This window comes from Triturus cristatus, chromosome 7, assembly GCF_964204655.1.
Source record: "Triturus cristatus chromosome 7, aTriCri1.1, whole genome shotgun sequence".
Taxonomy (NCBI): domain Eukaryota; kingdom Metazoa; phylum Chordata; class Amphibia; order Caudata; family Salamandridae; genus Triturus; species Triturus cristatus.
In genome coordinates, this window is record NC_140590.1 from 1,369,972,539 (window position 1) to 1,369,999,633 (window position 27,095).

At 42.1% G+C, this 27,095-nt stretch overlaps 1 protein-coding gene and 1 pseudogene across 1 annotated transcript in view; both read right to left on the bottom strand.

Moving 5' to 3' along the window:
* LOC146812079 (vomeronasal type-2 receptor 26-like) overlaps nt 1–15,862 on the bottom strand; it is a 151,369-nt gene extending 135,507 nt beyond the window's left edge. The window contains exon 1 of the mRNA XM_085615126.1: nt 15,801–15,862. Coding sequence (XP_085471252.1) covers nt 15,801–15,862 — 62 coding nt within the window. The remainder of the gene's footprint in view (nt 1–15,800) is intronic.
* Nucleotides 15,863–17,500: 1,638 nt separating this feature from the next.
* The window catches only part of LOC146812082 (extracellular calcium-sensing receptor-like), a 100,941-nt pseudogene continuing 91,346 nt past the window's right edge, over nt 17,501–27,095 (bottom strand).

Below are 27,095 nucleotides of genomic sequence, written 5' to 3' on the forward strand. Positions count from 1 at the left end.
GACCAATATTAGAACCACAGAGACTGACGGAATCAGGGAATGTAGAAAAATCAGTGGGTATAACTACAGACGAATTGAGCGAATGGCTGAAGGGCCTGCAAGGTAAAGAGAAAGAATCAGTCAGTCAGTCAGTCAGAAAACTTTATTTCGGCTAAAAGCCATAAAATGTCATACCACATAAAACAGTACCAACAAGGTTAAAAAGGGTAATACAAAGTTTTAAATACAAATGTTAAATAAAAAAATAAAAAAACAATGAGTAGAATAGTTAATAATACATGGGTTGCCTTAATGTGGTAATAATCGTCTTCTAATCAACCACATTGAAAACAAGAATTTGGCAATCACCGTAACATATAAGGGAGAAGAATCGTACTTCAGCAGCCTGAAGAGAAAGAATCACAAACCATTGATGTGGCAAAATTACGGATGGTGTTAGAAGAATTAATAGTAGGAACCATCCCCACAGAAAAGCTGAAAAATTACCAAGATGAGGAATTGTTGTTTTTATGTAAAAGCATCACTTGGAGAGCAAAGAAGTTACATGACAGACTAGCAGAAATAGCAAGTGAAATGGGAATTGACATGGACAAGGTAAAAGCTTTACAGAAGCCTTACCGAGTGGATTTCACGGAAAAGGATATTGAGAATCTGAACACGGCAGGACGAATAAGGCAGATTAGGGACATAATCACAGTGTTGAGGAAATGGGGAGATGTGGACAAATGGAAAAGCAGGTGGTATAGCAAGCGGGATGATACCTCAGACAGAACTTTTCCAGTATTTCCTGTGAGAGAAAAGGAAAAAGTAGTGACAGAATTCCCCATGAGAGAGATTCCAGGAGGGGGATATGTGCATGTCCCATGGACAAGACAGGACATTTTGTCATTTACAAATGACTTCCCTCGATTACGCGAAAAGCTGGTCGAGTGGTACAGACAGGTATACAGATTTGTTAAATTGTCAAAAGTGCTGTGGATTGATCTGAATAGCCTGTTTGATATAATAGTGCCAGCAGACTTATGGGCAGAATGCAAGATAGTCATAGATTGGCCAACTAAAGAATACCCGAGAGATCCCAAAACAGGAGCACCAGACCCTGAGGTAATGAAGAAATATGAACAAGTCATAGTGTTTTTGAAAAACAAAGTGCCTTCCAAAGAAACAGACTGGGTTAAAATAGATCGAACACATCAAGAAGCGAAAGAGTCAGTTCACGCTTACTATGAAAGGCTAATACTAGCTTTCAAACAGTTCAGTGGAGATGACAATCTGGGAGAAAAGGACCTAAGTCATTTTGTGTACAGATTTGTGTATGGTTTGCGTCCCAAAATTGGGGAAATGATTAAGCAGCATACGGTGGACTGGCAGAGTAAGAAAATAGATGAGATCCTAAGGCATGCTAAATACTTTAGTGATGAGATTGAGGCAAAGCAGCGAAAACTAAAAGAAAAGGCAATGTGGGCTCAAGTGAAGGTCGCAGAGAGACAGGAAGCTCAGCTGGTTGAACAAGCCAATAATCCAGGCATTAAACCGAGATTTGGCCCAGGAAAAGGGAAGGGTAATATAGAAGAAGCTAAAAAGAAGTTTCCATGCCACAATTACGGAAGGTTAGGGCACTGGAAATCCGAGTGTAAATATCCACCAAGTAATAATAATGAAAATCCATCATTGAATCCACAGGTGCAGTGTGAGGTGAGTGGCTCACCGCCGCAACAGCAGAAGGCTGTTAATCCACAGAATCAGGTGCCAAAACCGCCATTACCGCAAAGCAGGAACACCCAAAGATATAGCAAAGAAGTGGGATTCTACAATGAAGAACAGGTAAACAAACCGCAACGCGCAAGCGCTGTGTCACAATATTGGCTGCGAAATGACGAGAGTGAGTCAGAGGAGACTTATTGACGGTGCCGAAGAGAGGAAGAAGGGTGCGTACTTGGCGCAACTCTAGAATTAGATCAGACAGGACCATTTGTGGATGGGAAAGTTAATGATAAAAACATTACTTTTCTAGTAGACACTGGAGCTACGCGATCTACTGCCAGGTCAGCAGATGTGAAAAATCTTCCTCTCTCGGATGAAACAATCCAAGTAGTTGGTGTGTCAAACACCCAGATAAGAACCTACCTTACTGAACCGGTAAAGGTCAAAATAGGGAAATTCACAGACATGCACCGATTTGTGGTGTGCGATACTAGTCCTGTGAATCTGTTAGGAAGGGATCTTCTGTGCAAAATGAATTGCACCATATTCTGTACCCCAGATGGAATAGCATTTGAGACAACAGACGAGGATGTACTGTATAAGATGACAATAGCTAATCAAGAAAATGGAATTACAGGAACTTATGCAGTATTTAACCCAGATGAGTTACCCAAAGAATTGAAGCAGTCAGTGAAGGCAGGAGTCTGGGATTTTACTGGAGAAGATGTAGGCCTTATGAGAAATATAGATCCAGTAAAGATTACACTAAAAGAAGGAGTAGTTTATCCAAACATTCAGGATTGTGCAAGATTTGAGAAGGATTAACAAGATTGTTGTGTCATGTTGTCCCATTGTTCCAAATCCATCAGTGATTTTGTATCAGATTCCCCATGATGCAGAATGGTACACAGAAATTGATTTGTGTCATGCTTTCTTTTCCATTCCGTTGCATCATGACAGCCAGCCGATTTTTGCATTTCGGTTTGGAGAGCCTATTTTGGCATGGTGCCGAATCCCACAGGGGTACACAGAGAGCCCCTCAATTTTCAATCAGTTGCTAAAGAAATCTCTGGAAAGTCTTACCATGCCTGAAAATTCAGTTTTGGTTCAATATATTGACGACCTATTGGTGGCATCAAAGACACGCGAAGCCTGTGAAACAGACACAATAGCTTTGCTGAATCATTTGGCAGATGGAGGACTAAAGGTATCTCCAACAAATTGCAATACTGTAAAAAAGAAGTACAATATTTGGGTCATACCATTGAAAAAGGGCTGAGAAAAGTAACCATAGACAGGATCAGAAGGAGGAATGAGAGCCCCAATGACCCAAAGAGAGGTGAGAATGTTCCTAGGGATGGTTGGTTACTGTCGTCAGTGGATAAGTAACTTTTCCCTGATTGCCAAACCATTGGTAAAATTGACGAAAAGTGAGGTTAAAGACCCCCTTGAACTGAACAAAGAAGAATTGGCAGCATTTAGACAGTTAAAGAACAGTCTATGTGAAGCCCCAGCTTTGGGAATGCGGGACTACGAGAAAGAATTTGAACTATACTGCAGTGAGTGAAATGGATGTGCACTTTCAGTGTTAATACAGAAACATAGAAGGCAAAGGAGACCAGTTGCATATTTTTCGTCAATGTTAGATCCAGTGGCGGTAGGTTTGCCCGGGTGTCTAAAAGCAGTAGCTGCTACATGACGAAGCCTAGAGCAGAGTGAGGGAATCGTGATGGGGTATCCACTAAGAGTGTTTGTACCTCATAATGTAGCGATTCTCTTAACGAGAAGCCGAACACAGTTCATGTCACATAGTCGGCTGACTAAGTATGAGAAGGTCATTCTAGGTGCAACCAATGTGAGTCTGGAACGATGTGTGAATGTGAATCCAGCTACACTTTTGCCTGATGCAGAAAGAGTGGAGGTAAGAGATGATGTTGATCATGATTGCCTGAATGTGCTTGACTTTTGCACGAAACCTCGACCAGACATAAAAGATTTACCCTTGCCAGAAAGTGATTATGTGTTGTTTGTGGATGGGTCATGCTTGAGAACAGATGAAGGAGTGTTGAGTGCGGCCTATGCTATATGCACAGTTGCTGCAGTCATAGAAGCATCACACTTGAAAGGAGTTAAATCCGCTCAAGTAGCAGAACTAGTGGCATTGACTAGGGCATGCAAAATTAGGAAGAATGTGAGAGTGACTGTGATAACAAACAGCCAGTACGGCTTTGGAGTTGTCCACGATTTTGGCCAACTTTGGCTGCAGAGAGGTTTCCTGACCTCAAGTGGAACTCCTATAAAGAACGCAGAAGTGGTGGGAAAATTGCTTGAGGCAATACAGTTGCCAAAGGAACTGTCAGTGGTAAAATGTGATGCTCATAGTCAGGGTAGTGATTACATCACTACTAGGAATCGCTATGCCAATGACATGGCTCAGTACTGTGCCCAAAATCAATATTCGATCAATAGGGCCAAGGAAAAGGAAATGTTTTGTTGCTCCATAATGTTCACTAACGTTGTGGGAACATGGGAAGAAGTGAGGCAGTTGCAGGATGAAGCAGGAGATGAAGAAATGAAGCAGTGGGTAAAAGCAGGTTGTGCACCAAGGGAGAAAGATCATGTGTGGGTTTATCGGGATGGAAGACCAGTAATGCCTGATAGCATGATGTCAACCATGGCACGGATGTATCATGGCCAAGGACATCTGGGAAGAGATGCCATGATAAGGGCTTTTAAGCAGACCTGGTACAATGCAAAATTCAGGTTGATAGCAGAAAGTCTCTGTCAAAGATGCCTAATATGCCAGCAGTACAATCCTGGAAGGAAAACAGTGGTGAGCCTAGGCACAATAGGCCGAGAGGGAGGACCCTTCACCAGAATGCAAATAGATTTCATTGAAATGCCCCCTTACAACAAATTGAGGTATGTTCTGGTGGTAGTTTGTCTATTCTCCAGGTGGGTGGAGGCATACCCAACAAGAAGAAATGATGGAATCACAGTGGCCAAGCTCTTGTTGAGGGAATTCATCCCAAGATACGGGTTCCCAATAACCATAGAATCAGACAGAGGAAGACACTTTTACAATGAGATCATGGCTTTGATTTGTGAAGCATTGGGTGTACAACAAAAACTACATTGTGCCTATCGACCAGAGGCTTCTGGTGTGGTTGAGCAAATAAATGGTACGATCAAAAACAGAATAGGGAAAATGTGTTTAGCCACAGGAATGAAATGGCCTGATGTCTTGCCTCTAGTCTTGATGACAATTAGATCTACTCCAGACAGAACTACGGGTTTGAGTCCCCATGAAATTATCATGGGACGAGCCATGAGACACGTATTTGTTCCAGTCAACAAGTTGATGACAATAACTGATGACATGATTTTGGATTACTGTAAAGGCCTGGCTGACGCAGTCCATTCTGTGTTTCACCAGGTTGGAGCGGACGCCACCACCCTTGAGAGAAAACCAGCCCATGACCTAAGCCCAGGTGACTGGGTGAGAATAAAAGTCCACAGAAGAAGGAATTGCTTGGTTCCAAGGTGGGGAAGGCCAAGGCAAGTGATATTGACTACAACCACCGCTGTGAAATGTGCTGGACTGAAGAATTAGATACATGCGAGTCACACTTTGAGAGTTCCAAATCCAGCAGATAGCATTGGAAAAGAATATTTCGATGAATCAGGATCAAGTGATGATTCAGGCGATGAGAATGCAAAATCAAAAGAAAATCCTGAAAGGGGGGAAAAGGAGCCAAGACTAGTTCAGACTCCAAGAGAAGAAATTCTGAAGAAGAGATTACAGATTTCAGATGGTTCAGATTCTGGAGACGAGCAAAACGTCAGTGGTGAGCACAGAAAAAAGAAGAGAAAAGAAAAGAATGTCCCGTCAGAAGTAACATTTACACCAGACGAAAGAGTAGAAGAAGTTCCACCTGAGGAAATTCTGGAAGGAGAAGTAGGGACAGTCACAGAGGGACAGATTGCGGAAGACCCCCGAGGAGGTGTAAGGAACTGCAACACACAGCTAGGTGAAGGGACAAGTAGTCAGCAGGAAAATTGCGTGCCGGAGACCCGAGGAGGGACAGAAGTAGGGCAAGCACAAGAGGTGGAAAAAGAGACTGTTGGAAAAGAAAAACCAAACGAGACAGAATCTGAAGACAGTGAAACCGAAATACCAGAGGGTCGAGTTTTAAGGAAGAGAACTTGGATTGAGGAAAGGAACAGTAAAGACGGCAAAACAAGAAGGAATGCTAAAGGAGATCTTTGGCCAAACAAAATAAAGAGACTAAGATATCGATTGACACGAGTCAAACCCTCAGAAGCTGAACAAGTGAATGAAGTACCAAGTCAGCATAGAGAAAAGGAGGGAGAGACAGAAGTGTCTGAAGGAAACAGACGATTGAGAAAACCGAACCAGAAATATAAGTCACCTGAATGGACGTACGTGGCACTGCCTGAACAAGGAGAAGAGGTAGATAGTCAAGGAAATCCAGAGGAGACTTTACTGAGAGTGGTGAAGGAAGAAGAAACAGCGGAAATCCTGAGAGATATCCTATCCGATCTCGGAGAAGAAGCGGAAGATCAGGAAATTCTGTATGTGGATGATGAGAAGGAAGTGAAAAATGAGGAGAGGCCAAGCTGAGTGATCTCAAGCAGGTCCTTGTAGAAAATATAAAGGATTGAATAAGAAATTGAAGTGTTTGGATCACCTGATGAGGGCCTAGCTCTTGCAGGAAAACTACAAAAGGCGGAGTAGAAGAGGCTAAGTCAATAGACACGGTTAATTCTAACAAGATGGCTAACATAGATGATAACAAAAGTAGATGTACCTTTATGAGAAGATGGTGCAAGGCATGTTGCTGTTGTACAGGACTATTCATGCTTCTTTGGAGCGTACTCGCTCTTTTGATCTCTTTCAAAGTAACTTTAGATACACTAGAGGGACATACAGAGAATATGACTAACATAGTGAAAAGTTCACAAAAGGTAGTTCTATTTAAAACAAGTACTGAGCATATGCACAAGGATAGGTCTATAACTGATTTTTCTAGCAATTTTTTTTCAAAATTATTATATGAATATGTAAGAACAATGGACGTAAGGGATTGCTACGTATGTATGCAATTACCTGCCTCTGTTTCAGAAGGGGTGACTTATCATCACCTTCCAGCAACTTATGGAATAACATGTAGCGTTTTAACTAGTATATTTTATCAAATAGGGAAATTAGAATATAATCTGTCTAACATAGATAACATTCTTGGACAATTGCCCATGAATAATGAATTGAATCCAGCTAAAACTGCTAACGTACTAGGTGAGATTTTTATAGAAACTAAAGAACTAACTTTAGAATATATTTTTAAGAACAATTCAACTTGTAGTTTGAAGACAGAAGAGAAAAATTTTTAGATATGGTTGAAGAGAGGAGATTGAAAATACACAAAAATGCAGAAGGACAAAAAGAAGGGGAAAACATTTGGGAAATAGATGGGAAAAAGGAGACAAAGGGTGATGCTAGACCAACAATAGCTACAGATTCACCACAGAAAGGCAAATTATGCATTATGAGGGAAAGATCCCAATATGATTATTATTATATAGGGACAAGTGAGTGTCATGATACATATTTTATTGCATCTGGATGGGGATTTAGAGGCGGAGAAGATCCAGTTTTTCCTGGACTGTATTATATTTGTAGGAGCAAGGCTTATTACAGGTTGCCCGACCATTGGTATGGCACATGTTATGTTGGCCTGGTCTTTCCAAAAATCTTTCACATGGATAGAGTAGAAAATAGTGGACCACATAACCTATTAATGCGTAGTAGAAGAGAAACTTGGCTAGAAATTGTAGGTGATATTTTTGGAGCCTTGATACCAGCAGTGGGAATATCTTTGAACGCAAATAATTTTCGGAAATTGTCAACCATAGTGGATCGCTTGTCAACAAGCACCGCTGGAGGATTTTGGTAAATACTGAAATGGTTGCCATGCGTGCTATGATTATGCAAAATCGACTTGCCCTTGATATCTTATTGGCAAAAGATGGTGGAGTCTGTGGAATGCTGAAAGTTCAACATTGTTGCACTTACATTCCTGATGAAAGCAAAGATCTAAAAGTATATATTAAAAATATTACAGAATTGCATGATGAAATAAAACCACTGGAGGTTGAAAGTATCTGGACTAGAATTAGTAATAAGATGGCTGCTATTAAAGCTTTCTTAGGTAAATTAGGTAGTACTATATTAGGGAAAATATTGTTTCCATTAACGTGTGTGATTTTCATATTATTAATACTTAGATTAGGATGTATGTGTTGTAGACATAGAAGAAATAAAAAGAAAATTAGACGAGAAATTATCAAAAAGAAGGAAAAGAAACAGGAAAGAGATTTTATTTTAACGAAATAGAATTGGAAGAATGGAAGGAGAGTATGTATGACAAAACCAAAAGGGAAGATGAAAGAGAAACAGAATTTTAATTGAGCAAGAAAACATTTCGAATTCCCATAAAAGGGGAAAATAAATTGATTTTTGTGGGTTTTGTTTCTGGTGATAAAATCACCAAAGGGGGGATTGATGGAGCGGGTAAAATATTTCCTTTTTATATACCCAATCCATTTATATATGTTTATATTAAAATGATTAATAATTAAATATAATAATTAATAGCTTGATGTGAAGGTACTAAACCAACCTTATTAACAGAAAGAACACACGTGGGAATGCATTTGCATGCCTAAAATTAATAAGTGAACTAAGTCTGTATGCATACTAAAACGATAAATGTTGCTTGAGTAATATTATTGTAATTTGCGCTTAAATAAACCAGCATTAACGGCTTTGGATGTTGCATATGGCTAGATAAATGCATACACATAAGGGTATTAGCAAGGGTTTAACACTGTTTTAATCATTTCAATGTATTAATTACGATTTTGTGTTTCTTTGCTTAAAGTTGACTATTCTGGCCTACCAAAAGATGGCCGCCGACTGAAACCTAACTAAAGTACATTACTTCATCATTTGAACAATGGAGAAAGGCGCCTGCACTGATTTCGCTTGTGTCCCTTGGGTAACCTGTCAGACCATGCCCATGAAGACTACCCTGGGCGAGGAGCCAATGCCCCTGAACGTGAAGCAAATGTTGCTATTGGAAATATGAACTGTCGAACCCAACCTGTTTCCAACAAACTGATACATTTAGGACTTGGGATTAGTCTTTCCCATACATTTGCTTTGAGACTTCTTCCACATGGGAAAATTTGAAAATGTTTCCTAATGTATTGAGATGTATTTAAATTCAGCCAATCGTTGGCCTGGGAAATGAGAAAATGTAACTTTAATATGTAAATTTTAGTATAAATATTAGTAGACTAGAGAGGGAATAGGCTAACGCTCGCCACTTCATCGCCACTTTATGCAGAAGCTACTGACGGAGAATCGATGATCAGAGATCCCTATGCTGACGGAGAGGACGGTGACTCTATATGATAAAACTCTGACGAACTTATTGAGGATCAGTTCTGACTTAGAGAACGACATTTAGCCAGAATAGGTAAATATGACAAAAGATAATATTGCATTATTAAGATCTAACCTGCATTTAAATTAGATAAAAGAAAATCATTATTTGAATTACTGTGTCGGGTGATTATTTCATTGAAATGTTTATTGATTGGTTTGAGAGTTAAAGTGTCATTAAACTAAATAAAAACTAAATGATTTTATCGACCTACTGATGGAGGAAGTGTTAGGGTGATCCAGGAGAAGTGGTTTTCCTCTATCAGAGAGAACAGTTGTAGTTCGGATCTGATGTCCCTTTGTAGGCACGGATAGTTTGAGAAGAATGAATGTTGGTGTTATGGGCCCCACCAGCGTGTGATGTGTGTATGTGCGTGTGACTGAGAAATCATTCTGTCCGTGGAAGCAGGGGGTAATTGAGTAACCCGAACTGCACCATGAGCAATAGATCTTGCTGATCAAATTAGTCTTCTGTAGTTGGCAGTAGAGGATGTTCCCATATCCTGATGTGTTTGTTCATGGATAAATGTAACTGGAAAATGGGCCCCCTGCTGCTAGGTGAGAGTTCCTCTAGGCAGGGAAAACTGAAATTGCTAAATCCTAGGAAAACTCAAACATGATCAAAAATGTGACAATAATTCATTGCTTAAACATGAAGGGACAGAAAACCATGTTATAAACAAATACAAAAGTTTATTTTATTAAAGTAATACAATAAATATGAATGATTAAAACAATCCACAGGCATACTTCAGTCATATCAACATTCACTCTAACATCATTCTGTACGATGGAGACAGAAAATACATAGACAAAAACGATGACTAAATGCACAAAAGAATGTCTATAAGTTTCTCACTTATAGTGATATTTAATCCTAATATTCTAATCTGTCTACATGGCATATGATTTCATCATGAATGGCTGAAAGCCTAATTCTGTTTTAACAGTCAGAAGCTGATAAATATTGATTTGTTTCAGCAACAGTCAGTGACTGGAGCCCAGATGGTATATAGATGTGCATTTCTGCACAGAAGTGCCTTCATCAGGAAAAGCCACATGGAACAGTTTAATATTACCTGTGCATATAAAAAACATATATATAGTCCCTCCGAAAGTTGGAACACACTTACCCAGCATAATATCATTGCTTCACATCTGTAAATGTATTAGTGTGTAAAACCCAAGATCAATTGTGAAGTAAAGAGACCCAAGAAACTCCAATAAGGAAATTTAACCTTACCAAAAAATAAAGGAAAAGTAGTGAATGAGAATTACAGAGTGTGCTGTCAGGCCAATGAGATGGCATCTATCATTATACATGCAGAAGGTCATGCCTTACATCGTAACCCGATTAGAGTCAGACACAAGTTATCAACAACCTAGGCGTAAAATTACTACTTTCTCTGATTCGTCTGATTCCGAAAACAACGGTAGCTTTCATCTTTTTAACTCAGATGAAGATAGATTATTGTACCAGCCAAATCCAACAGCAGGACAATTTTCTTTAGGCAGACGAGGAGTACGAAGGGGCCCTTGGAGACCCAGATATCAACCCAGATACCAAGACAACTTAAATCGTGTAATTTCCAGCAAAATAACTCTCAATATCTAGTGACGAGCAATGCACAGTATTGGAGAACATAACAGAAATACCTATCTTCAATATATCTAAAAAATCTTCAGAATTATCAACTGTCTCTCTACTACTATCTAAAGGCCTATCTTTTGTACCCAACACCGGTGCAAATATTTTCAAACTGTTTCAAAACGTCATGGCCTTCTTTCGTAAAATACGTTCAATTTCTTTTTTTTTTGCAGATACACCATTCACAGGTGCAAATCTGGGCAATCTCACGGGACTCAGTCCTGTTTCCACTTTCACTCCCACCCTGGACCGGGTTGGCCCAGAAGTGACTATTTTTGAAAGTGCAGTATTGACCCGTTTGAAAGCAGTGACCAATAACATACGACATACTTCTCTAAAATTGCAAAAAAGTGAACTCAATACTCTACAAAAGCTAGGCAGTACCACTGGTACAACCATTAAAAATTGTGATAAGGGAGGAGGTATTGTAGTCCATGACACTGAAAAGTATGTGACAAACATGCATGTCCTTTTAAACAACTTAGAGCACTATCTAACAGTCAATATAAATCCTACCACCAGGGTACAGGGAAAAATTCAAGTTCTTACTAAAAATGCATGTATAGCATTATGCTTCTATTAATTATGTCAAACTGCCCATGTGATTTATATAATGTAGTGAAGGTTAATTTGCATAGCTTCTCCGGTATTTTGTGGTCCCTTAGTTTCCGTGCAGTAATTATCCTGATTAGACATTAACAGGAGGAAGAGAATATGTTTCACACAAATAATACAATCATCCTAGTCTTTGGCTTCAGCAGAGATCTTTTATTTGTAGATCTTGTTCAAAGTTCATGTAGCCAACATGTGTTTAGTCGGTTTAGCAAATTCATCAGGGCTGATTTAAATAAAGCAAGGTCAGTGAGCCACACAAGATTTGTTCTTGCTGTGCCGATTGAATAGGTAATAATAAGTAATCCTAATTAAGTAATTAAGAGTCAAAAACATATTAGTCATCGTGATCATAGATAGGATCATAGGGGTATCAATATAGATCTTCAGTAAGAGTTTAGGTGGGAATCCAATATTATTGATGGTAAGGGTCCTAGCGTAAAGAGTGAATCTGTTAGTTCCAAGAACTTAGAAAACACAAGAGTCCTTGTGCGGTCCCTCTAACGTTCTTCTCGTGGCATGACCATTGGCATTCTGCAGAATGGCAAGAATTGTATTATTCGTGTGAAACATATTCTCTTCCTGATGTTAACGTCTAATCAGGATAATTACTGCACGGAAACTAACGGTATATAATCTATATATAGTGTGTGCCCAAGGTTTGTTTACAGTTAAATGTGAGTAGTGGATTGTATAGTTTTTGCACACTTACTAAGGATGTGTGCAAAAAGGATGATGACAAGGATGAAATATTCACAACAATTGTGAATCCTTTGACAAATGAATGGCCCAGGTAGGAAGAACATAAATTGTGAGTTTTAACCATTGTGGGAAGTAAGCAATGAATTAGGGGAGCAGGGGAATTTTGTGGTTAGAAAAGATAAAGTAATTTCTCTAGATCATTTAAGAATTTAAATCATTCAGGTGTGTCATTAAGGGCATATTTTAGTTACCAAGACTGAGAGAAGAGTCAAAGATTCATATTGATGCCTGGGAATGGTTCCACAGATGAAGAGAATGGTGAGAGATTATGAGGACTGCAATAGATTTGACAAGTCATGGAATACCAGAAATCCACATCTTTACCTATTGAAGTGTCCTGAGTTACCCCGGGAGAGGGTATCACTGGATATTATCTGTCCTGTGAACTGATGTAATGGTTGCGGAGCTTCATCACTGTTTGGTGACCTGGAATAGGGATCGTTATTAAGGCTGATTCTGTGACTGTTATAATTGTTATGAATGAAAGTTTTTTTGAGAGAATGTTTTCTGTCCAGTGTACTCATGGATAATGGCACCCAACAGAAATCTGAAAAAATAGAGGATTATCTGAAAACAACAAAAAGTTAAGTGTTGATATATATATATATATCATTTTGACATCATTGGAGCAATGGTGCAGTTTAAAGATTTAACAAAAATATTGGCTAAGAACAGTAAGAAAAAAATATAGAACAGGACAAAGAATACTGTGGCTTATGGCTTCCGAGGTAACTTGAAATTCCTACTGAGCCTCCTAATTTTCCATCCATGGTTACCCAATTCTAGTAGGAGTCTTGGCATTCCACACCTCCTTCTTCTGTAACCTTTTTTTTCTTCATAATAATCTTGTTAAAAATGTAATACAACACGTAGGGAAGCTCAACTCCAAATAGTGTTTATAGCAAAATAGTGGTCTGCAAAGCAACACTATAAAAGACAATTGTCATTTCAACTGACCAGAGCTCACGCTAGAAAATTGTTAGTTGGATCAGTGAGTTAAAAACATGAATATTGTGGTCTAGTATGTATACAATTTTGTTTAAGACAAGTCAATTGTTCGAATGTCATTAGAAAGCAAATATTTGGTATCATCAGAAACTTAACTTACATGTAAGTGTTCAAACCTTTCTCCAGGAAAGCACTACGCGGCCTTAGAGGGGAGATATCATTCATATCCAAAAATACTTACTCTATTCTTTTCACAAAAAAACATTTTCTTTGCTTCATTTGACAACAAGGTTTCATTTTCTAAAATGTTCAATGTACAACATGAAGCATCATGGTTTCTGGGCCTACCATGGAATAGTAAAACTATCAGCTAACACATTGCTGTGTAAATCTTTACATTAAGGGGAATAATTGGCCTATTTTGCATCAAGTAAATGTGTGCATAACAGTGTACTTATATTTACACACATGTCCCTTCGTGAATATGTTGAGCATAAAACATGTTTCCACAATCCCCACCACCATTTTTACACTCTTCTTTAGCATCATCCGCATTAATGCCACAATGACATTCAATGTGTGCCTGTGAAATTGGTCCTGAGCTGCCCAAATCAGGATTTGTTTCTCTGCTACTTTCCAGCCACACATACTCAATCACCTTTTCAGCCCTTTATAGCTCTTGCTCTTAACCTCATCATACCCCTTACAAAGAGCAAAGCGTCTCATATACCAAAGGTTTCCATCATGTACCCTTACTACAAAGACCCTGCCCCCTCATAACGCAAAACAGAGATTGACCAGTATCAGTATGAGTGGTGACCCTTTATAACCATAAAATCCCATTAAACAATCTTCAAAAATAACTTTAAAAAACCAAATATCGTGTGATACAATTGTATTTTTGTAGAGTATTATTTCAAATCAAGTGCAATCTTCTTTGTTGTTCTTTCAGTATTACATTTCTTGTATATGGAATGAATCGTGTTTAATCTCTTGTATATTGGATTTGTATTCATTTTCAATATTATCATATTCTTGGTTATAGACTTATTTTTGAAAAATATTTAAGGGGAAGGAAGTGTAATATTGTGTAAGGTATTTTATGACTGTGAATTGTCTACCTTTTATTACTTTTACATGAAGTGCAGAGCTTACTAATGTTCTATGTGCTCTCATCTGAAGTATTATGATTTGAGTGCCTAGAGCATTTGGAGGGATAGAGTGGAGCTATGAAGCTGGGATAAATCTTTCTTTTTCCTATCTATTTTCATATGGACTCCTTAGGTACACAAGCTCCAGCTGCTACGCACTGCCCGTGACAAATGATTTTGCCAATTTGGGATTTTTTTTATTTGTTTTGGCATTGGAAGTGTAGGAAAACAAATTCTAGGTGGCCAGACCCTGCTATTGGCTTAGCCAACAAATAATCATATTAAAATAACATGAGTGATTGTCTTTTCTGCTGCTTGCTTGTCCTGTTATCCCTCTCGCCTCACGTTTTGTCTCTTTTTATTCTTGCTCTTTTGTCCTCTGATTGCTGTCTTATTCACTCTGTCTTTTTTGTCTCTCGCTTGTTCTCTTCAACTCAGGTCTCTCACACTATTCATGTCTTCCTTGCAACATCTTTCAAACCTTTGACTTCCTCTCCCACTGTCTGGCACATTTTTTACCTTTTCCAAGCTACTGTGAGGAAGTGTAGATGCACAAAATAAATCAGTCTAAGGCATGCCTTTCCAGCGAGTAGCAGTGAACTACTGATAGCTCTTCAGCTACCTGTAAGTAGCTCTTCTGTGTGCAGTCCAGCTTACTAAATTAAAAGTGTTTGCTTGCTTGAATTAATACATGTTGAAATTGAGAAGTGTGTATTGAAGATGAAAATGTGTTAGGGCAGATTTACAAGCCCTCTGCGCCACCATTACGTCACTTTTTGTGACGTACTGGTGGCGCATGTTACTGCTCCATATTTACAAGGCCAGAAAAAGACACCCTGCGTGGCTTTTCCTGTGCTTGTAAATATGGCCCCTTTACACGCAGCACTTTGAGTGAAAGGGGCATTCCATGGGTGTTGCAGTGGGTGTTCCCACGCAACACCCATGGAACAAGACACAGTTCCAGATTTACGAGGAATCGTAAATCTAAAAATGCGTCTGAATGCTATGCCGCGAGGAGCAACGAGGAGAAATGTTTTCATTTCTCCTTGTTATTAGGTCTCGCTGAGCCCAGTGCATGCGCTGGCTCGGAGAAACATTTTGTAAGGGACTTTTCAAAGTGGTACCACTGGCATAGAGCTACAGTTCACGAGGTGTGCACGCGCGCAGAGCAGCCATATGGCTTTACGTCGCTCTCCCTCATAGCCTCCTCTCCGCCCCCTTCCCTGCTGCTATTTCACAGGTCGAGCTTCAGTGCCCACAAGACCTATTGCATTCAATACAAAATGAGTTTTACCCTGCCCCTGCCTGCCATCGGTTCACTTCAATGCCTCTCTTCTTGACTGCCACCAAACTCGTTTGCTCAGCCATGCCTCACTTCCGTTGGTTCACTTCAATGCCACTCTTCTTGACTGCCTCCAAACTCGTTTGCTCAGCCATGCCTCACTTCCATTGGTTCACTTCAATGGCGCTCTTCTTGACTGCCTCCAAACTCGTTTGCTCAGCCATGCCTCACTTCCGTTTAAGTCTGAGTAGGCGCACCGGGAAAACACAGTGTGCTTACGCTTACGTTCCTTCTCTGTCCTTCAGGAGAACTCTTTTTAAAAAATTGTTTTATGCCCGTCGTGGACCTCCATCTGCACTTTCACCCGGTCTGCTTTTTAATTGTTGCTTTCTGTTTCGTGTTTTGAACGTCGAGTTCGTTTAGTGCTGATAATTAACTAACTTCCATCGACACATCCACCCTTCTGCACTGGACCCCTTAGTGTGTACGGCAAAGCAAGCAAATTTGTTCATTTAGTGACACTAGGGAGGAGACTCTTTAAACCTGTGCACAACATTGGTGTAATCATTTTATTAAATAAAACATAAACGCCGCAATTGCACATGTACTTTTCCATAAGAAACTGACTGAGGGCTCCTACCAATATGGCAGGGATCCTACATGCCAACCCTCCAGAATCGGGTGGGAGGTTCAGGGCACTTGTCTTTATTTCCTCCTTCGTCGTTCTACCCCAGCTGCACCTTTATTTCCTCCTACTTCGTCGTTCTTCCCCAGCTGCACCAGAAGAGGCAACACTGCTACGGATGACGTTACCCAGCCGCATATGAGTCATAAACAAGTCCGTTCCACGCACTACAAAAAACACAAGCATTGGCATAGTCAATAGGTCTCGCCTTTGGGGCCTTATAAGTGATTAACCATGCAACAGTTAATGTTGTTGCCCCAAGGATATTGTGCTACATAACTAAATACTTATAAGGTCCCAAAAGCGAGACCTATTGGCTATGCCAATGCTTGTTTCCTCTTTCAATGCGTACTGTATTCTTCAGCACGCATTGAAAGAGAAAAATGCCTGTAGTGATTGTTTTTGTGCAGAAAGGTGCCCCCGTCCTGCACAAAAACAATCTCCCCATGACGCAGGCATCCTTGCACCATGGTGCAAGGGTGCCTGCGCCGGCGCATGGCAGCAGTTTGTGCGCCAGTGCAGGGGAGAGCACAGTAATGCAACATATTATTGTAAATATGTTGCATTCCTGTGCTTTGGAAGTGTTGCAGCGTGGCACAGCCAAAGGGCTTGCTTTGCCGCACTGCAGCACTTCCTTGTAAATCTGCCCCGTAGTTTTTTAGGACTCATAAGCTGATGTTTGGGGAAAAAAAATGAATTTCCAATTTAACAATTCCAATCATTGACTTGGTTAACAGAAAATGTGATTTTAGCAGGATTAATGTGTTCTTTACAAACATACAGATAATGTTGTATTTAAAGATGATCTTTGAGTGCTTAATCATGTGGCGTTGCAGCAGCTTACTTCTACCTTGGTGCAGTGCAGCTATGGCTGTTTTTTATTACTCATGCAAAGGCTTTGCAAATTAATAAACGCTTTTTTTACATTACAGTTGGCAACCCTGACTAGTGTACTTAGGTGATCACTGCGGATAACCGTTTAGGGTAGTCCCAAATGTAATCTTGTATAATGTTGTTGCTATTACAATACTGATGATGTTACTATCTTGCCATGATTGTCGCCAAACATAAGTAGCTCCTATTACAGAAAAGGTTGAAAACCCCTTGCCTACGGATATATTTTCAGTTTCACATGATACAATTTGCAGATGTCCATGGAAATATTTCTCTAACACCTTTACACGATTACTTTTCAAACCTGAGAATGATGCTTGCCCCATTGGATAGCACTCATGTTCAATGTCAGTCTCTGTTGGGAGTTGAAGCGGGAATCATAGAGGCCGACGTTCACTGATTTGCCAATGCCAGAAGAGGTCACCTGCCAGTTTTCAATGTCATAGGCAACTGGGGAGTCACCGTACTCGTCAAAAAATACATCCTCGCCAACCGAATCAAAGAAATGGACATTCTTAACATAAGATAGTAGCTACAGGAGAAAAAAGGAACATTTTAGGTAAAGTTCTAAAGGCAACTAGAAAAAGAATGCTGTGACCTATAAGGTAACCAATGACAATGGTTAAAACTGGCTGGCTGTGCACTGCAACATCATATACACTTTAAGTTTCTAGTCTTCAATTTCTTCCTTACCATTATTCTTATATTGGTTATCCTGTCCCATTGGTCCACTGTATAACATGACGCCTTTATTTAATGTTGGGCGCCTCTTCACATAATAATCCAACAGTGTCTGCCAACCACCACCCTAGATTCAATGTTCCAAACATTCACAACGTGTGGGGAGGTACCCAAGGAAGGTGGGGTAAAGGAATGGGAAGGATGGCAAAGGCATGACATGAGCGGTTCAATAAAGAAATGTGCAGGTAAATAAAACCCCTTATGATAATACACTGCCCTTGTAAGAAGTCTCTGCTGTCTGACATGTTATTCCATTTAAATATGAAGTAAGCAAATAAGTTCAGACGTAAGTAAAATTAATCTTTCCTAGAAACCAGCAGACCCAGAAATTTGACGATGACCTCCTGTCTGTAGAGTGCCTGGAATCTTCGTGAATCTACTACACTAACTCCTGTGCTATGATTCTTTACTATGAAACAGTCACTGAAACATGTAATGTGTCGGTGACTATCCCACAGTGAAATCTCTGTTGAGGTTTGGCGGTCCTCATCCCTCAATGCCCTGTCTACCTATTTATTTATTTATTTATTTATTTAACTAATGTAATCAATTTATTATATCGTTAATAAAAACCTTAGCGAACAAACATAGAAGTTAAAAGCGTTCGGTATGCAGAGTTTAAACTTCCCAAAAGGACAAGCAGATCTTAATTCGGAACAAGAAGATTCAATGAGCCATTAGTAAAACCGAAGAAACAGAATATGCAGCATATTTGATTGGTAAAAAGCAATGTGTACAGTGCAATAGCAGCATAGTCTATACCAAGCACATTTGAGACACATAGTACAGGTAATAGTGCAATGTGCAAAGGAATTTTGGAAGTTAACATGTGGGTCAGGAAAGTTTTGCAAGCACAAACCAGCCCGATGTAACACAAGGAATATCAGATTGCACGGGTATTAAAACTTTAGAGAAAAAAGTACAATGTGCAAAACAGATAGAAGGTGTGCCTAAAATTCTACACTTGACGTCAGGTTTTTGCTTATATATAGAATTACCATCATTCAGTTTGTCCGCAGCCATCCAAAGAAACATAAGGGTTTTAACATTTAGAGCCCAATTATGATGTCATCCGGAAGGGCTCCGGATGGGATTCGGTATTGATGAATTCGATTCGGAACCCTTGTTTCTGAACAAATTGTACACATTTCCCAAAGACCGATTACAATACCCGGAAACCGTTTGTGCAGTCTGAATTGGTTCCAAAAGGCATTCTGACAGCCCTTGTCTTTCAAAACCAAATCGTTCAACTCTATGGACACGGTTTCGGAACAGGCGAGTACGGTGACTGATTCGGACAGCCGTTCCGACTCGGTCTGCCCGACACTAAATGATTGTTGGAATCTGTCTTTGGGGGCCCATTGCGGGGCCCCCTTCACTTGGAGGCGTCTGATTGGGGCTAATGAGGGTTCCCACTGGACCCCTCTTCCGAGTTATGTACAATGTCGCAGGCACCATGGTGTGCCCACACAGGGTGCAAGGTTTTCCCCTTTTTTCAATGGGAGCCTGTTCGTAACACAGGCTCCCATTAAAGTCAATGCCAGTCCGACCGAATGGTTGTTCGGACTCGCACAACCCAATTAGTTCTGAAAACATTCCAGAACCGATTCGGTTGAACTGCTTTCCGGATGACATCAAAATCAGGCTCTTAGTAAGGAGTTCACAGGGTTCAGGATGGCTATTGCTGCCTGCGGCAGGAACAAACTCCTAAGCGGATGAAGTCAGTGCAGAGAAGGATTTTTCTGTGCTGCTGCAAAAAAGGGCAGTTACATAAGATATGGATTAAGGTTTCCTTTTCCTGGCCACAGGGAGGAATCTTGCATCCTGGGGTTCTGAGCGACACCAAGCCAGAAAGTAAGCTCGCAAGTTTCACTCACCCAGTCTTAATGCTGCTAGCATGGCCTTAATCTACAGGGGGTATATTTAAGACATGTAGTTCTGATGCTTACCGGAGGAATAGGAGTTGGGTATTGAACATGCATGGAAGCGCTTGCTCAGTGCCACCATATCCTCCAGTTTGGAGAGTTTTTTTTGCAGTATACGGCCAAGGAGATCATCCAACACGCTCCAAGCATTTCTGCAGCATGTCGGCATTCAATAGCTGCCACTCAGAAAATGGTAAGTTGTGGGTTTCGTCAATCTTCAATTTGTGTGCAGGCATCTGGGTAAATAGAGGTCTTAGCCCGCGCACAGCTCGCTGCTATTACATTAACTATTGCTCACTACCAAACACAGGACGAAGATTAATGGCCTATTGGTAGATCTCCAGCCCAATTTGTTCTTTCTGTCCGAAGCTTGTTCAGCCCCTGACATTCTTGATGCTATCCCACTAGATTATAGGGTTCTGAGACTGGATAGACAGTATCAAAGGGAAGGTGGTATTGCACGTATCTTTAAACTCATTCTGCACAACTACTTCTCTGAAGTTTTTATTGCTGGCTGTGAAGCCACCGTTTTCTCTATGACTTTGTCCAGTAACTGCAGACTAGCAGGTCTCCTGATTTATCACTCTCATGGTTCAGCCTCACAATTTCTAACCGCACTGACTGATGTCATTCCAGCTTACGCGTTACAATCCCCAAATTTCTTAATTGTGAGTGACTTCAATCTACATTTGGATGACACTACATGACCATCAGTATCCTGTCTTAGGGAGAATCTAGAAGTTTTGCATTTAAATCAATTGGTCCATGCTCCCACACATAAGCATATCCACATGCTTGGCACTTTATTCTCCAACTCCTCAAGTGTAAGCATGACCCCTCCTATATCTGTAGTCTGGTAAGACCACTTTTTTCTTCCTTTCCAGATCACCCTAGCCTCCGGTTTGCACATGCTACTAGGCAATCAGCATCGACTCTCATGGAAGTGGTCCAGAATCTTTACAACATCCTTTATAGCAATGCTCGGAGCAAATTGTCCATCTCTCAGTGATGATCTTGATACAGAAAACACTCAAGTAGAAAACTGGATCAATAGGGCACTAGACAGCATTGTCCTGCTAACAAACTCTACAGCCACTCAAACCAAACCATCTGCAAAGTGGTTCAATGATGAGCTCCTTCTGCTTAGAAAGAATGTAAGCCCTTAGAGCGCCAATGGTGCAAGGAATATAATGATATAACCAAAGCCAATTAACATTTTGGGCCCGATTACAATGTCGTCTGGAAGGGTTCCGGATGGGTTTCGGTATTGCAGAGTCTGATTCGGAACCCTTGTTTACGAACAAATCGTACATATTTCGCAACGACCGATTACGATGCCTGGAAAATGCTTGTGCAGTCTGAATTGGTTCTGAAATGCATTCTGCCAAATGTTGTCTTTCGGAACCAAGTCCTACAACTCTATGGACCCAGTTTCCGAACAAGCGAGTACAATGACCGATTCGGACAGCCGTTCTAACTCGGTCTGCCCGACACTAAACTGCTGTTAGAATCTGTCTTTGGTGGCCCATTGCGGGCCCCTCTTCACCTGGAGGTGTCCGATTGGGGCCCATGTGGGTACCCAAGGGACCCCTTTTCCCAGTCATGCACAATGTGGCAGGTACCATGGTGTGCCCACCACAGGGTGCAAGGTTTTCCCCAACCACCCCTTTTTTCAATTGGAGCCTGTTCGGAACACAGGCTCCCATTAAAGTCAATGCGAGTCCGACCGAACGGTCGTTCGGACTTGCACAACTCAATTAGTTTGGAAAGCATTCCGGAACTGATTCGGTTGGACTGTTTTCCGGATGACATAAAAATCAGGCTCTTAGTAAGGAGTTCACAGGGTTCAGGATGGCTATTTCTGCCTGCCGGCAGGTACACTCTCCTAAGCAGATGAAGTTAGTGCGGAGAAGTATTTTTCTTTGCTGCTGCAAAAGAGGGCAGGTACATGTGATATGGATTAAGGTTTCCTTTTCCTGGCCACAGAGAGGACATCTTGCATCCTGGGGTTCTGAGCGCCACCAAGCCAGAAATTCAGCTTGCAAGTTTCACTCACCCAGTCTTAATGCTGCTAGCCTGGCTTTAATCCACAGGGGGTATGTGCAAGAAATGTAGTTCTGATGCTTACTGGAGGAATAGGAGTTGGTTATTGAACATGCATGGTTGCGCTTTCTCAGTGCCACCATATCCTCCAGTTCATATAGTTTTTTTGCTGTGGTTGATGTCAGTTTTTTGAAGACTTGGTGAGAGAGATGCTTGCTTCTGGCCTCGGTGAGTAAAAACTCTATTAGTTTGTCCTCGAGGTGTTGCATGTAAGATGAAGGTAGGCTGGTGCTCTCTAGTTCACGCCATATTAGGCCGTGCATAAAGTCTTGATGTGCAGGTCTAAGATTCTGACAAAAGTTTAAAAAACAGCTGCCTCTGGCCCAGTGCTTTTGTGATGCTGAACTGAAGTCTTACTTGCACTGCTGACGCTCTCTTTGTTAGATGGAAAACTCCTTTGTAAATTCGGGTGATAAGTTTGTCTGCCATGATAGCCTCCCTGCCCAGGGTAATGCAGGGATGAATTATGCTTTCATCACCTGGAGAAGAGGGTCAAGAATTGGTCCTAGCATGTTCTGAGAGACAGCAGAAAGAGCACACATTAAGCTGGAGTCTATGTTGTTCATAGGGCGAAAGTGAGATTTAAATTATCATTGGCTGTCTGGGTCAATGCCCAAATATTTGTATTCATTGCCATGATGGAGCCAGGCACCGTTGACCTGCCACCTGCCATGACAGTTTGATGTTGGCCCGAATGTAACCGTCATGGTTTTTGTTTGATTGATTTCCAGCATAAGCATGTAAGATGATTTCTAGTATATGCATGTAAGATGGAAAGTTGATGCTGAAGGCCAATCTGTGTCTGGCTAAGGAGCACAAGGTCATCTCTGTATAGCAGGTAAGTTATACATTGACCTCCCAGTTTGGACGTGTAGCTAAAGGAGCAAGCACACAGCTTTGCTGCTGCTCAGATTGTTTAGGTATCTTCCTTGAGATGCGAGAGCTATCTCCTAATTTGACCCACACCCAGGTGTTAGTATACAGCGGCTCAGACCAGATGGGCCTGTTTGCGCCTGTTTGCACCTGGACGACTCCAGGGGCCAGGACCCCTGTTTCTGGAATCTCAGGTTTTAGGTAGTATAGGGCCAAGGAGATCATGCAACCCACTTCAAGCCTTTCTGCGGCATTGTAGGCATTCAATAGATGCCGCCCAGAATATGGTAAATTGTGGGAAATATGGGGTTCATCTATCCACAAGTTGTGTACAAGCGCCTGGAGGAAACAGAGGTGTTAACCTGCGTACAGTTTGCTGCTATTACTTTAACTGTCACTCCCTACTAAATACAGGACGAAGATTAATGACCTATTGGTAGATCTCCAGCCCAATGTGTTCTTTCTGTCCAAAGCTTGTGCAGCCCCTGACATTCTTGATGCTATCCCACTAGATTATGGGGTTCTGAGACTGGACAGACAGTCTCAAAGGGGAGGTGGTATTGCACTAATGTTTAAACGCATTCTGTGCTGCTACTTCTCTGAAGTTTCTCTAACTGGCTGTGAAGCCACCTTTTTCTCTGTGACTTTGTCCAGTAACTGCAGACTAGCAGGTCTCCTGATTTATCGCCCTCCTAGTTTAGCCTCACAATTTCCAACGTCACTGACTGATGTCATTCCAGCCTATGCATTACGATGCTCAGATTTCTTCATCATGGGTGACTTCAATCTACATTTTGATGATACTACGAGCCCATCAGTATCCTGTCTTAGGGAGAATCTAGAAGTTTTGCATTCAAATCAGTTGGTCCATGCTTCCACACATAAGCAGGGCCACATGCTGGGCACTTTATTCTTCAACTCCGCAAGTGTAAGCATGGCCCCACCTATACCTGTAGTCTGGTAATACCACTGTTTCCTTCCTTTCCAGATCACCCTAGCCTCCCGTTCGCACATGCTACTAGGCAATCCTCATCAACTCTCATAGAAAGTGGTCCGGAATCTCCACAGCATCCTTTAAAGCAATTCTCGAAGCAAACTATCCATCTCTCAGTGATGATCCAGATACAGAAAATACTCAAGTAGAAAACTGGAGCAATAGCGCACTAGACAGCATCGCCCTGCTAACAATCTGTACAGCCACTCGAACCAAACCATCTGCAAAGTGGTTCAATGATGAGCTCCTTCTGCTTAGAAAGTTAAGCCCGTCTGCGCCCGTCCGCGACGGGCCGGGACCAGGGGCCACCCGTTCTGCCTCTCGCCTGGTTTACACTGCGGCCCAACTTACTGCACTGTCTGCCTCTCCCTCTCCTGCCTCTCTCCCCCATCATCACCTACAAACACTTGGCATTCTCTCTTCTCCTGTACTTCGTTCAATTCTTGTTTCTCCAGATTCCCTCCCTCTCCCCTCTGTTTCCCCTCCGGTTACTCGTTCCCCTCTGGTCCCTACGGTTGGCTCTGCCTACCTACTCAACACTCGGTCCGCAGTTAAACATCAGACAGCACTTTTTAATCTTTTAACCACTGATTTTCCAGACTTTTTATTTCTGACCGAAACCTGGTTCACTTCTGACTCTCTCCCTGATCTGCTAGCCATCCTCCCTGACACCTATTATGCTCTCCGAGCTGACCGCCCGGATGGCAAGGTTGGCGGGGGGGTGGCGATGATTGTCCGGTCGTCATTTAAATTTCAGCTCCTCCCCCACCCCCCCATTCCTAACGTGGACTACCTGGTGGCTCGTTCCCTCAACTTTCCTTCCCCCCTCACTGTGGTTCTTGTCTATCGCCCCCCTCAATCGATGCCTTCCTTTGTAGCCTCCTTCCAGGAGCTGCTGGCCACCCTCGTGGTCAACAACTCCTCTGTACTCCTTCTTGGTGACTTTAACTTCTGGCCAGGAGACCCTAAGGAAGACTCTTTTTCTAAAGACTTTTCTGTCACCCTTCAATGTCTGAACCTCACTTCTCATGTCACAGCCCCTACCCACGTGCATGGTCATATACTTGACCAAATTTGGTCGTCTCGCCCCCTTGCTTCACCTCCCTCCATTTCTCCCTGTGTCTGGTCTGATCACTCTATTATTTCTTTTTCTGTTCACTTGGGTATGGTTGTTAAACCCTCTCCCCCTAAAAACCTTCTAGCACGCAACTGGAACCAAATCGACCTTGATTCCCTCTCACTCTCTTTGGTATCTTCTGCTCCTGATCTCACTTGTCTCCCTCTTGAATCTCAGGCCAAAGCCATAAGTACATGGCTTGCTGCTTCGTGTGATCGTGTGGCCCCGCTTAAAAAGATCAAAGCGGTTCGTCCATACGACGCGCACAAATGGTTCTCCACTGAGCTCAAGGCACTAAAACTTGATCTCAGACGGGCGGAACGTCTTTGGAGACGTCAGTATTCCCCTCCTCTGCGAGCTCAGTACAGACAACTCCTCACCAACTATAAAAAAGCAGTTCTTAATGCCAAAACTTCCTATTTCACGGAGAGAGTATCGCTCTCCGTAAATAAACCTCATGAAATTTTTTCCTTGGTTCGCAATCTTGCTACTTCTGACCGCTCCACCCCTAGCTTGGTTCCTTCCCAACCCCTCTGTCTGTCACTTAATAACTTCTTTATTGACAAGATTGCGAAAATTAAAGCTGACATTCCTACTGTGCCTCAGCCTACCCCTACTAGCCCTGTTACCCTTCCTTCTTCTTTCTTCGACACTTTTCCCCCTATCTCCCTTGATTTGTTTCACAACTACCTGTCTAAAGTTAAATCTGGCTCTCCTTTGGATGGTGTTCCTGCACGGATCCTCAAAATTCTCTTCACTAATTGTCCTGGTCCCCCCCTTTCTCTTCTTAACTCCTCACTGGTTTCTGGTGCTGTCCCCTCTTCCTTTAAATCTGCTGTTGTCCTCCCTATTCTCAAAAAACCTGGTCTAGATCCCTCCCTCCCAGCTAATTTCCGTCCCATTTCCCTTCTTCCCTACCTGGGTAAGATCCTAGAGACCCACGTCACCTCCTGCCTCTCCTCATACATTGAGGACAATGGCCTTCTAGCCTCCCACCAGGCGGGCTTCCGCCCTGGCCACTCTACAGAGGCGGTGGTTCTAGCGGTCTTGGACGAACTTAAGGGTAAGGCAGATGTTAACCTTCCCCAAGCCTTGGTGCTTCTCGACTTGTCCGCTGCGTTTGACACGGTCGACCATTCCATTCTTCTCGGCCGAGTCTGCGCAGCGGGCATTCGGGGCGCGGCCCTCTCTTGGCTAGCATCCTTTCTTCAGGATAGGCATCAGGCTGTTCATCTCTCTGGTTTCTCTGCCCCTTCCTGTTCGGTCACCTGCGGTGTTCCTCAGGGTTCTTCTCTTTCCCCTCTCCTCTTTAACCTATATATCTGTCCCCTTGTTTCTTCTCTTCTCAAGCGGGGGGTCTCTGTATATAATTACGCTGATGACCTCCAGCTTGTCTTTGATCTGTCTTCTTCTCCTGATTCTATTCCCAAGTTCAGTTCCACCCTTATCTTTATTTCGGAATGGATGAGCGCCAACCATCTTAAGCTCAACCCCGATAAAACGGAACTTGTCCTTACGGGTGGTCCCTCTAACCCTTGGTCCCCTGCACATTGGCCCCCCTCTTTTGGCCCCCCCCCACGCCCTCTCCCTCTGTTCGCACCCTTGGCATCAAAGTCAGCTCTGACTTAACCATGCACTGCCAGATCAGCTCTGTGGTGTCTTCATGTTTCCTCTCCCTCCGTCTTATTCGGAAAATATCTTGTTTCTTCACCATCGACGCGCTTAAATCCATAGTCTTGGCTTTAGTCATCTCACGCCTCGACTATGGCAATGGCCTGTACGTGGGCATCCCCTCCCACGAATCCCGACGTTTACAGGCCATTCAAAACCAGGCTGCCCGTCTCATTTTTTCCCTTCCCAAATCCTCACACATTACTCCGGTTCTGAAATCCCTCCACTGGCTCCCCATCTGCTCCAGATCCCTTTTCAAACTTGCTTGCTTTGCCTTTCGCGCCCACTCCCGCTCTGCCCCTGCCTACATCACTTCCCTCATTTCTTCCTATGTTCCCAGTCGCACTCTTCGTTCTTCCTCTCTCTCCCTTCTTCACATTCCCCGTTTCCGCAAATCCAGATCTGGGGGCACTCGTCTCTCCGTCTTGGCTCCCCAGTTCTGGAATAGTCTCCC